Below are 13,085 nucleotides of genomic sequence, written 5' to 3'. Positions count from 1 at the left end.
GTGTGTTAGCTTCCCGCAGACATCAGGCACGTAGACACCTCATGAGCCCACTTTCTACTTGTGCATCAAGCACGCCTGGCACTTAATACAGGCCAGGTTAAGGTAATTGATGTTTATCGCAGTAAGGTTTCCCCTCACAAGCAACGTCAGGCCTTTCGAGGATAGTTTTGCCGGGTGTGTGGGCCTTTATACATACGGTGGTACCCATCATTTTATCGCAGTAACCCTTTTAAGCACATCCTCCACCCTTACAACAACTATTGAATACAATATTTTTAAATTAACATTAATTTAAAGGTCATAAAAAAAACCAAAAATTTGTATGGTTACTAAAAAGATGAATTTTCTGTCACATTTCAATGTAAAAAAAATTTAAGTAATTTTTTGTGCATTCTTATTTCTATGAATGGGGCTAACAGAAATACACATTTGCACTAAACACATACCAGCCAGTTGCACGATGGCATAATTTCTAGAAAATAAACTGTTTTAGCTGGTACGTTCACCAAACATGACGCGGAAGACTTTTGTCGCACTTAACGTTTTCGTTCGTGATAGCACAGAAAATATTTCAATTGTGTGGCTCTCACTACTTAACTCTTTTGTAACTGCATCATTTGAATTACATACCTCAAACGCATGGCATTTTGCTAACTTGCGGCATGCGACTTTCGTCAAGTGGTGTCTTCCCGCCTTGTGATGCATGTCCGTGGTCAAGGTAGTTTTTATTTTGTGCTGCCATTTGTGAAATCAATGCCTTGAAAGTGGTGTAGTTATTATGGCCAGCAACGCTTCACTGATTGCACCTGACACTCTCTCTGGGCAAAAATTATATTTCCTTTTTCTGCAGCAAAAGAGTTAAATAAAATGTAAATTGATAATAAATGTTCATGTCATATTGCACTAGATTAATTACATGCTACTTTTCACAGACTGTGCCTTAACTAAGGTTGTGAAATTTTGTAATCTCACAAATCATAAACATTGAAAATCATACATTATCATCATATGGTAAATTTTTATGCTTGTTCCCCATAAAAAGTATTTCAAGTATCCTATTATTGCTTGTTTTGAAAACATATCTAACATGTATCACAAATACTGAAAAATATAGCATGTATCACTGAATTACTGAAAAAGGTAAATTTTGCTTTCTCACAAATATTGCAATGTCTTTAACATGTTATTGATATTGCATTAAATCATAATATTGATATAGCAGATATTGCAAATATCACTCACTATATGAGACACATCAATCTATACATATTGCACTTCAGACATTTAAAAATAATGTAATGATTGACAGACCAACATATCGCCAAGATCTAACTAGCGACTTTGAAAACCACATTGTTTTCATGTTAGAATTCAACTCTCAGATTATCATCTATTTAACTTCCTTCCATTTATCACAAGTAGTAACGTATCAAATAGACTTTTTCAGGGTATCTGCATAAAGGAATAAATTATAAATATTATAATACATAAATGATTGTGAATATGTATTATGATTGTTTTTTTTTCACGACTGCAGTACAAACATAGAAAGTTAATTACTTTTCTATGGGTTTGCATTTTTTTGAAAACTTTTTTCGGATGTTATGTGATAAATTCAATAGGTCTTTAAAGTATTCAGGAATTAAAATGAAAAGTAGTTCAATATGAAGAAAGGTTTGTTCTAGTTTATTTTCACAATCAGGGTGGATGAAGCCTTTTTTTTTTGTAGTGTTATAATGAATAAAATACAAACACTTAGCGAGTCAATGGTACACTAAAAACTGTGAAAAGGCAACGACATTGTAAAAATAAAATAAATTGGGAACTAATAATCACAGACAAGATTACTGGGAGAGGAGTTAAGGACGAGGGTATAAATACAATTGGTATCTTATGCAAATGCTTTTCCTTAATGTCACACTACACACATGATAATGGTGGTCCCGTTCCACCTGATTCAAAAACACCACACATGAATCATTCCAAAAAAAAGAGTTCATCAATACCACTTCACTTATTTAACATTTAGGGTTCTTAATGTCAAAATACTTCATACATGTTCTTAGTCTACGACTAAGGCTTGACAAAATTTTAAGTTTCTTTCCCATAACTTGCAAAATCTCCTTGAAAAATTCAAGTTGCTTGTTATTTCTAATAGTAATAGTAGTAGTAGTGATAATATAATTATAGTTTTAAAATTAGGTTCATAGTTAATATAACATAGGTTAATCCTATGTTTCTTTTGACAATGTTTGCAATAGTACACAGTTAATAAATTCATTACTTTTGTTTTAAGTGTTGACTATCAAAAGACAAATATCCTGTACAATAAAAAAAAATTAAATGCACCATTACTGAACTATCACACTCAAATTACTCAAAAAAATTCTTGCAAGCTATAGAGAAAGTGATTGGAAAACGTTGTTTGCCGATTTTAAAAAATATGTAATTATATACCGCATAAAGTGCAGGAAAACCCTTCCAGATGGCTCAGCATTCATTCCAACCAACAGCAGGTTTATGGCACACTCTCTTAATCTACATCAAAAATGGGTAATATTTTTCGTCATAGTCACACCACAGCAAAACAAACATACAATATGTAGAGAACATGCTAAATTCCCTATCATTTAAGAACTTTCTTTATATAGAGCCTAGGTGATTCTACTATTATTTGGAAAACATGAACATGGTTTTTTGTTTTTTTTTATACCATTATTATAATTATTTTCAATATTATTGTTATTTATTATTTCCACAACTAAGCAATGATTTAATTTTTTTTTATATGTGCACATATGAATATAAACAGTAGTTTCAATAATTATTCCGAAGCTTCATTTCGTTCCGAGCGCAAGTGCGAGAAAGCCTGTCGTCGAAAGCTGTTCACTGCCGCGACCCGGGGCCGATGAACTGGCGAGAGGTCCACGCAGCACTGGAGACGGCCGGTAGTCTTGAAGGTGAACAGGCTCCGGGTAGCGCTCGGTAGCGCCCGGTAGCGCTCGGTAGCGCTCGCGAGGAGAGACAGCACGGTACAGGTGAGAGAAAGCAAATGACAACGTTGAAAAAATAGGGCGACATGTTACAGTAAAACTGAACCCAAAATTACATGATCAATGTTTATGGTGATCTGTATATCACATACAGCACTCGTAATGATACAATTCTTATGGGAGTTTAAAAAAAAAAAAACATTTACGTACTGTATGTATTTATGACTATGCTGTAGCTGGGGTTAAGGTAAAATATTGAGATGGAAATTCTATAGTTTGATTTTGTCTTGTTGCAGCAAAACCTGCACAAAAATTTCGATAAAAATGACAACCACCAAGCTAAATCATGGAAAGTCATCTACCAATGTCTCCAGTTTATTTTTCAGAGTGGGAAAGGACAATTTTTTGTAATGAAGGTTACTGAAATTAAAGAGGACATTAAAGTAATAACATCGCAGTAAATACTGTACATTAAAATAAAACTTATGTACAGCGGTTAAAAGCACGACACATTTTCTTTCCGTTGATGTTAGTTGATTAATAATATGACGCTATGGAAATAAAATATACTTAGCCTTAAACTACAGATTATTCACATTGCTCTTAGATACTCCAATGTGGGAAATGTAATGTTTTGTGTCAATATTTTGTGTTCCTGAATCAGCAACCAGTTCCGATTAATTGTACTAGCTAAAAAAATTTTGCAGGTTTCTTTTTAACTGGAAATTATGTTTTTTCAGTTTTTAAGTCCTACTTAATTTGTAACGCTGTAACAAAACTGATTTGGCAGAAAACATTACATACCACTTACTGACATTCAAAGTACTTTTTTTTTTTTTTAAGATATTGAACAATTGTATAAAATTGAGTCACAGCATTATTAAGCAAGACAGCATGGGCGATTTATGGAATCATCAGACTGAAACATTCCACTCTTCCAACCCCAACAATAAACGAAAACATAACCATTAAAGCTTTTAAACAATAAAATACACATTCATTTTGTTGAAACAACGGTGTAAAGGTCATGTCTACTTCAAGCACTCTTGGTACACACTGATTTCATCAAAGTTTTGTCCACTTTGGACTACACAAAGTTCACCCTCTCCCCGTTTTCAGCACAGGAGAAACTAATGCATGTAGGGAAACAATAAAGGCTCTTGTGTATAAATTAGCATGTAATTGAAATGTTTACATTTTTTTTTGAGCTTCAAGAGATAATAGACGAAAATGAATAAAACACCCTAGTGACTAGATCCATGATAAAAATGACTTAGGTAACAATAAAACTTTACATAACACATAATTGTTTATAGATAATTTGTTCCAATTTCCCTTTGCAAAAATGCTGCAACAGAACAAAGTTTTGTTTCTGTCGACTAGCTATATGACACATTATTTTACTTTATATTAATTTGTGTAACCGTATCTTCTTTCTTCTGCAGTCTATGCCAGAGGATCACCGCTCCTCCGACCTTATGGCAACATTACGCTTTCTGTGCACGATGCATACCGAGCCATTGCACCCATGATAGCTCGCAAGCCAAGAGGGAAACGAGTGCAACATATACATTACGTTTCTCTCGAATCAGTACAAATTCACCGTTACATTACAGACACTGATCATATTCAAACTGTAATCAATTTCATATTTTACATTCATTTATTTTTGGTTTTATATCTTGTGCAAATATTTAAAAAAAAAAAATAATAATTTTTTTCTGTAACCATCTGCTCTCTGTCCATGTTTGAAGGATTCTAAAGGCTGTGTCAAGTAACAGTCTCAAATTCGACGATTCTCAGAAGTATTCCCAAACGTCACTTGAAAAGCAACACATGATTTTTGTTTGATAACACTTTTGACAGTGGCAGATGTACTACTTTTCAGAACAGTCAAAATTTGAGACAAGCAGCATGGCACAGACTGTAACCTCGTTTTATATCAACGACTGTTATTTTTTTACGTGTGCCAGAGGAGTCATTCATACATAACAGGCCTTAACAGCTGCAGGGAGTATGAGAGGAATGAAAAAAAAAAAAAATAAATACGAGTTGATGTTAAATAAAGAAAAAAACTTAGCGAAAATTTATGTCATGGGTTAAATGAATAAACATTTCCCAGTAATGTATGTATATAATGCACCATACTGACAAAAACTCACAATAACTACTCAAGCTGCACTTTATGTAAAAACGGAATGTGCGCGTGTTGTATGTCAAGAGTTATTAGTAAAAATTTGGAGAGTAAAAAAAAAAAAATCCACAGCCTCAAAGGACTTTATAAATGCATTACATGATATATATACCATTAATATTATTTTTTTAGAAACTTAACACGGCATAGAAAATCGACTCGTTTTCTATGTACTAATACCGTTTGAGCAATCAGCTAGCTTTTTTTTATAAGGGCTTTCAAAATTTTTACACACGTTTGCATTCTTTCATGAAAATGGTAAGATATTAACATCTCACTTGCAACATATAATAATTTACATATACACAAGCAAGTGTTTTAGTATGCTGGTGATGAACGAAATAACTTTGCATCATGAACTCATAATCAAGATATTACATTTCTTTTTTTTCTTTTTTTTTTGTTTGTTTAGACCATGTTAGGTGCAAGAAGAGAATGGAAAATGAAATCTTGCAGCCATGAAATAAATAATTCCGTAACAATTTACAAGAGCCAAAACTTGTTTCTGCATAGTGCCTGAATGACAGTTTCATCATGCGCGCATCCCTGGCGGGAGCCAGATGCCGAACTGTCCTGGGAAAGAAGCGCCCGTCGCGCGTCGCGCATCGCGCTTTAGTACAATCCACAGCCGCGCAGGTTGTTGGCGATGATGACGTCGGTGACCGCGTCGAACACAAACTGGATGTTGTTGGTGTCGGTCGCACAAGTCATGTGGCAGTAGATTTCTTTGGTAGTAGACTTGTTCTTGGCCTCAAACTGTACTTGGATGTAGGACGCCGCCTCCCCATACTCCTGCGCCCCTGTTGGCCAATCAGAGACATGCATGACATCACTCGCATCTCGGTGACGTCACCAGCCGCTAGAATTCGGAGGAGGCAAGGACTGAAAAAGAAGGCCTACCGTGCACAAAGTCTTTTCAACACACCAAACTATTTGCCTTCGTGCAACTTTTTTTTAATAAGTTAAAAAAAAAAACTTATGGGTTAAAAGCAAGATATATTAAATGTATCAAGTGATATAATAACGGCATTAAGGCGTTAAAAAATGAGAAAAAAATACAGAAAAATGCACAAAGAAAAATATTTGAAAATTGCAGCAATATATCTTTGTTAGTCATTTGAGACCTGTCACTTCGCGAAAGGTTCTGATTTTAAGGTCCCTCTCATTATTGGCTGAGCTGTTTACAAGCACAGTAGGGACTTGCGTGTTGTGGCGCCTTTGTTACTGTGAAGTTAAAAAATCCCAAGTTACACGAAGGCAAGTATGCGAGCGTGTACGAACGAATTTGTGAATTGTAGATTTACCAGGGATTAAAGAGCTGACAAGGCACAGTATTTACAAAGTTGTGGGCACAGCTTGTTTAAAAAAATAAATTTAAAGAAGAAGCTATGTTTATATCTTTGTCCGCCAAGCAAAACATAAGCCTTGGAGTTATGCTGTTGAATTTTCTCCAAAGACGTTATCATGCTTCACGGAAATCAATTTTTAGTATATAATTATTACCATATCATAGTACATAATTATTATCTTACATCTTAGAGCTACTATCTAACACAGGTGTGAATTTCAATTCAATAGCAAAAGTAGTTTTTGGGTTAAATCATTTTGTACAGATACAGACAGACAAGCAAAAAAATTAGAGTAATAAAAAGAACTTAATATAAAACTAAACTAAACTAAATACAAGGATTTAGATTAATGTTTAAGCTAGTATTCTTCAATCTTCTTGGGGGTAAATTGGTTTTGTTATCACTCCTAATAAGCGAAACTAGATTTAATTAAACTGTATTTTATGACTTTTATTATTCCACATACATGTAGCCAACACTCAACCAAAAATAAGTGCGGGATCTATTGTACAAAAGGATGCTTATAGAAAAACGTTTCTGACATGTCCCTGAAAAAAATGCAATCTTCAATAGTTCAGTTTTTGGATATCTAAATCAGTTAAAAAAAAAAAAAAAAATCATTCTCAGCAGCACACCTGTACGCATAATCACAAGTAATTTAAGACTCATTATCAGAAGAAAACATGCAGTAATTAAGTAGTCTGCGCGACATGTTCCCAGCTGGCAGGAAACATTTCCATCAGGAAATTGTATTATGTGTGAGTTGGACGAACTGCATTAAGTCTAAGTGGCCTTTTTTAAAGAAGAACCCCTAAAAAACATTTATTCAGACTTGAATTATCTGTAAACTGCCTGTTCCGAGGGAACCTTTGCAGATGGGTCAAATGACCTCACAGCTCTGCAGTGTTTCTCAACAGTAAACAGGGACCACAGTGTGTCTACAAATATCTGGTACACCATTTTCAGGACTTTTTAAACCACTTAATACATTTATTTACATGACTATTTATATCACAGGATCATTTTTATTTGTAACAAGCAAAATTAAAAATAGTACAAAATGTATCTATTATCAACAGAAACTTGCCAATTTCCACGTCAGAGATAATTTCCGAGTTAGGTGGGCAGTCTCTTGACTATTTTCACGTTAATGTGTGACTATGAACAAAGTGAGGCAATTAAAAAAATTCCTGACTTCCAACACCATTACTGTTTATTTCAGGAATTATAACTTTCATGTAGGGTTACACGTACCACAGTTAAGCAAAGTAATGTTAGTTTTTTTTTAAATTTAGTACATAACAAACTGAATATGCTCCAAGGGAACTAGCACACAATTTTATACAGCACCTTTACTTTTTTAGGGAATGGAGAATACAATTTTTTGATGGCTAAATTGTGACTCAAAAAATGATTTTATGCTGTATTTCTTTTTAAAGGATTTAAGAAAGAATAATAAAACAAAGGTTTAAGAACTATCTACAAAAAGACATGCCATCATTTTGGAAGAACATGCAATTTCTAATTTTTTTTTGTTCCTAAAGTACACTGAACCAAAACAATGGCATCTTTACTACTTTTATTGAAACTGCACACTGTCCCTTTATATTACTCTGGGAGATTTGTATTAACCATCCTTTAAGCTACATGTTATTGTTTACCTTTGGAACAAAAAATTTGTATTATAAACCATAATTTTGTATTAAACAAATTACGAATCCCCATCCATGGGGGCAAACCTGTGGTCTTGCAAGGAGGGGCCCGCATATATTTGCACCCGGAGTGGACCATAGGCCCTAGACTTTGCGGGGCCATTTACCATTTACTTTCTCAGGGTCCTAGTACTGTGGAGAAGGACCTAACTGGAAGGCCTCGGGTTAATAATGAAAAGGCCGGAACATTTTAAAATTAAACTCTTTAAAATGTTTTTTAAAGCTAACCTGGAACTTAAAATTCAGTTATTATTTTTCTAATTTAGTTTAATAAATTTTGATGTTCTTTCTAGAAAAAATTATATCCCGGGTTAGTTTTATTAATGGTAACAATTAAGTTCCAGTGAAAATGTATCATTATATAAAGCATTCAAATCTTTTAAGGTATTTAATATATGAAATCATGAAAAACAATGCAAATTGAAAGGTATTAGAGCTCATAAATTTACGTCAATACATAATGATTTTTCCAAGAATAGATCTAAATCATGGTGTCAAAATACATATAAGACGTAATGCTCATGTGTATTTTTTCTAGACATGAAGAGCAGCTTATTAGAAATTGTTTTAAATTTAACTTAGTTTTATTGTATAATAATTTTTCTTTGGTTTTCCCTCTAAAACTACATTCGGTGTTTGACAACCCAGAAAAATTGACAAAACTGGCTTGGTCGAAGTCTCAAACAAGTCAGATTAAAGAGCCTTTAACTGCACCGCCTATTTTCACCAACTTAAAATCTAGGCACTCACCAGCATACTCAGGAAAACATATCGTCAACGGAGACTTCTTGATTTTCTCCTCGAACAGATCCTTCTTGTTAAGGAACAAAATGATGGAAGTGTCTGTGAACCACTTGTTGTTGCAAATAGAATCAAACAGCTTTAAGCTTTCCTGCATCCGGTTCTGCAACAAGATCGCAACACAGAACACTTCAGTTTCACGTCGCAGCAGAAACATGAATACCTGCAAACACTAATTACTCTACGTTAGGGACAAGATAGTATGGTGAATTGCGATAAAGCCGAAATAACACAGAAAAACATGTCAATACACCATAAACCACAGATATGCAACAAAACTTCACTAAATTAATCAGCATATTTAGTCTAAACTCAACTTAGATTACAAAAAGGAATCTTTTAACAATTTTAATTCAATTCATGTAAATTATTTAGTATGGAGGGAGTAACAAAATGTATGTGCTAAATATATTGGAAAAAGAAATAGTGCGTGGAGTCCCTCCGCGCGGAAGTGAACCTTTGTAACGTGGAAATGAAAATAGGAAGGGGTAGAAATTGATTTTATTGTATTAAATCAAACAAAAAAAAAAAAAAAACCAAGTAAATGAAATAATGAATATTATAAATTAAAATAGAACAATAAAATAGAACAACAAGTACGTATTTCAGCTAATTTCACGACGCTCACACTGTTTACTTTGCTGCATAGCAAGAATACCACGCGCATGTGCTTGGAATATTGGGCGCTACTCGTTGCTAACGCTCGCGCTGGCCTGTAACAGGTATACTACGCGCATGCGTTCGAGTGCCACGCATTCACTCTCGCTCTGTCTCTTTCTGTTCCCCCTCCCCAGGAGCGTTGAACGTTTAACGCAACCTTGTTGGAAGTCGCATTAGAAGTTTCACTTCAAAAATTTTTTTTTTAAGTATTGCAACTGTTATTAGTAACTAATTATCACATTACGACATTAGTACATTTTTCAAATGCACATTACTTACTGATTTATTTGCATCGCTTCCAGTAGTTTGACATGCTTATTACAAATTATTATATTGTAAAAATGCAGCTTGTATCAGTCAAAAGACACTGTTTTGGTAACACAAGAATCAATGAACAAGTAATATTTGTTGTAAATCTCCTGTTTTAAAAATGGAATTGGCCTAAAAATAAATTCATAAATTCTTGTCTCTACACATTGTATAAACACAACAGTGTCGTTAATGAGAGGAGTTTAGGCTGGAATGTCTCTTCGTACAAACCACAAGGAAAATAAAAAATGAGTACGTGACCCACATGTGTGTTACAAGTGAAACTTCACAGATAATGTACACAAATATTTTTAACACATTTAATTATGCTATGCTATGCTATGCTAATTATTCACTAGTGTGAATTAATTGGTTTAATGATAGGTTATACATGATACATAAATTCAATTATATCTAAATATATACAAAATACAGCGACAATAGTTGTTCCGGTTGTTATAGTCAAAATTTTTCTATCGTTATTCATTTTGTTTTAATTTGACATGTAATAAGTAAATCAGCAGAAATTTCTATAAAAAATATTCAAAATTCTAATTGAATCTGAATGAATTTTTGAAAAGAAAATCTTTGTCGTTTCCAGCAGAAGGAAAAATGCAGCACCGTAGCTTCGCTTCACTAATGCTTGCCCGAGAATGAGCAGTGGGGCGCTGCATATTCACCACACTGAATGTTGCAATTTTCGCTATGCTCTGATGTCTTACTCTACTGGCTGTAAAGAAGTTCACTTAAAAAAATAAAATTTTAGGGCCAGCTCAGTTATTCTGGGATAAATTTACAGTTTAACAGTTTAAATAATGAAACTGGCTATGAAATCCGACTAAATTAAGATTGAACAGAATACCAAGTCAAACAATGGTTTACAATTAAGTGCGCTCATTACAAGTGGCGAATGATTGGAAAATACGTAAAAAAAAAAAAAAAACAACATAAAATTAACATTTTTAAAAAAATTTCTTTTATATCATACCAGTGAAATTCATTGTAGTATTAGGCACTCATGAAGAGCTAGAGGGTAAAGGTACATATCAATTTCACTTAGATTAGAAATAAAAAAAATCATTGATTGCATAAAGTCTATTAACCAAAATAATATAAAGCTATGATTGAATTTTCTACATGCTAGTGTCACAGTACGAATAAAGTTTTATATAAAGTGTTCATGAACAAAAATAATAACAAATATATAAATTTACTATAAATGGTTTTTTCTACATCAAGTGCCCGCAGTCCATAAAAACCAGGAACAGATGTTATTTTGGCATTAAAATATATTATTTACACTAATTTTATCATTTCCAGCTCAACTTACTATTAAAAAAAAACAGTTCTTACTTCAAAACATCCAACATCCCTGATTCAGCATTTAGAATGTCCGAACAAAATTTGTATTATGATTAGCTCATTGTTTACCAATAGTTGTTACTATATTTTTGTGTTGTTATCTTCACCTTTGGAACAAACTGAAACACTTAAAACTAAAAAATATATATATTTAATGTTGAAAGATATTTATTTTGTAGAACATTATTTGTCAACTTTCCTGCATTGTGTATTAGACTGATTTATTTCCTACAAAGAAATTCAGTTAACACAGTAAGGGAACACTTCAGAAATATATATACATAGTTCATTTGCACTGTAATAAACACTTCAGAAATTAACCTTTACACATACTCTTTTCCAGTGGTGGCCCCAGAATTTGTGGGACCCTTGGCCATTTACGTTTGTGGGGCTCTGATATTTGGAGAGGGACATTACCATAACCCTACCCCCCCTTTTTTTTCAACCAAAGAACAGGAAGAAAATTTGAAAAAGAAAATATTTTTACCAACATATTTAAATTAATCGGGATTTAAAATTTCAATGATGGTTTTGTTAAATTATTACAAAGTTTAAAAAATAAAAATAAATAAAAAAGAATAAGGATCAGTTTGGCATGACTAAATTGCATTTACGCTATATAACAAATAGTGTTTGACAGTTTAATGACAAACATTTTCATAATTTTTAGCGTGTTAGTACAGAAAGGCCGGCACTGGGATCTGCTAGTCACACGGTTGTATGAATTTAAAAACTGACCACCAATCATGAAGGCTGAAAATGTGTCATTTAAAGATTTAAGGCAACAACGTTTAATTTCGTAGACAGATAAATTTATTTCGTGCAGGTAGGAACTGGTATATAATGATAACATATTTTGTGGTTTCACACGGCTGATTCACGAATGCAAATCGTGAGGTTAGGTTCTGTCACGTGGCGGAAAGGTACGCAACGGCTAGGAAGATGAAATTGGCAGGGCATTTTGGAAAAGGCACTCGCCAGTATATACTGATTAAGTTAAATAGAGAACCAAAGCCGCTACGAATATATTAATTCTGATTTAACTTTAAAACAGGTACCTTACGAGTAATGAGTTAATAAAGACCCCTCAATGCCAAACACATGAAAGTATTAAGCGACAGTTTGAGTTCAAAATGCGTTGAAAAGATAATTTTTTTTACAGTTATCATGCACAAATCTTCATTCTTTCCCCCTCCTCCTTTCTCTCTGTTTAATTCATCACCATGGAAAGTTTCTTGGTAATCTTCCAAGTAAAAAATAAAAAAAGCACACTTTTGGACGTATTGCAGGAATGACAAAGTGGCTTGGCATTGGAAGGAAAAGTATGGTAACTGATCTGAGATAATTATTTTAATTATATCCGTCAAGTCCTCGGTTCACATGAATACGAACATTGGTGAAGGCCCCTTTGCTCCTCACACAGAAAGTATCCGGGTTTTCGGAACAACCACCACTGGCCGGAGGTTTGTTGCTTGTGGAAATAGAAGCACGATCATGCTATTTTGACAGCATAATAGCACACGCTGCTCACGGAAAATTTTTTGATAATTATTGCTGCACATAATTTTAATGTCAAACATAAAACATTTTTGGGAAAAAAATATATATAATTACGTAAAACTTAAAGAAGCTCTAGCTACAAGAGTCCATATTGAGTTCCACTTGCAAGTAAATATTTCCCGATGAACAATGCAAACTACCATCA

The 13,085-nt window shown here is 33.5% G+C and overlaps 1 protein-coding gene across 2 annotated transcripts in view; it reads right to left on the bottom strand.

Moving 5' to 3' along the window:
• Positions 1-5,566: 5,566 nt before the first annotated feature.
• The window catches only part of LOC134540171 (guanine nucleotide-binding protein G(o) subunit alpha), a 234,499-nt gene continuing 226,980 nt past the window's right edge, over positions 5,567-13,085 (bottom strand). For both annotated transcript variants that reach the window (XM_063382722.1, XM_063382721.1), the window contains exons 7-8: positions 8,999-9,152; positions 5,567-5,987 (exon numbers count right to left, since the gene is read on the bottom strand). In XM_063382722.1, coding sequence (XP_063238792.1) covers positions 5,800-5,987; positions 8,999-9,152 — 342 coding nt within the window. In that variant the 3' untranslated portion in view covers positions 5,567-5,799. The remainder of the gene's footprint in view (positions 5,988-8,998; positions 9,153-13,085) is intronic.

This window comes from Bacillus rossius, chromosome 16 (genome assembly GCF_032445375.1).
Source record: "Bacillus rossius redtenbacheri isolate Brsri chromosome 16, Brsri_v3, whole genome shotgun sequence".
NCBI classification, from domain to species: domain Eukaryota; kingdom Metazoa; phylum Arthropoda; class Insecta; order Phasmatodea; family Bacillidae; genus Bacillus; species Bacillus rossius.
The sequence above is the reverse complement of the archived record's forward strand: the minus strand, read 5'-3'. Positions and strand labels throughout refer to the sequence as shown.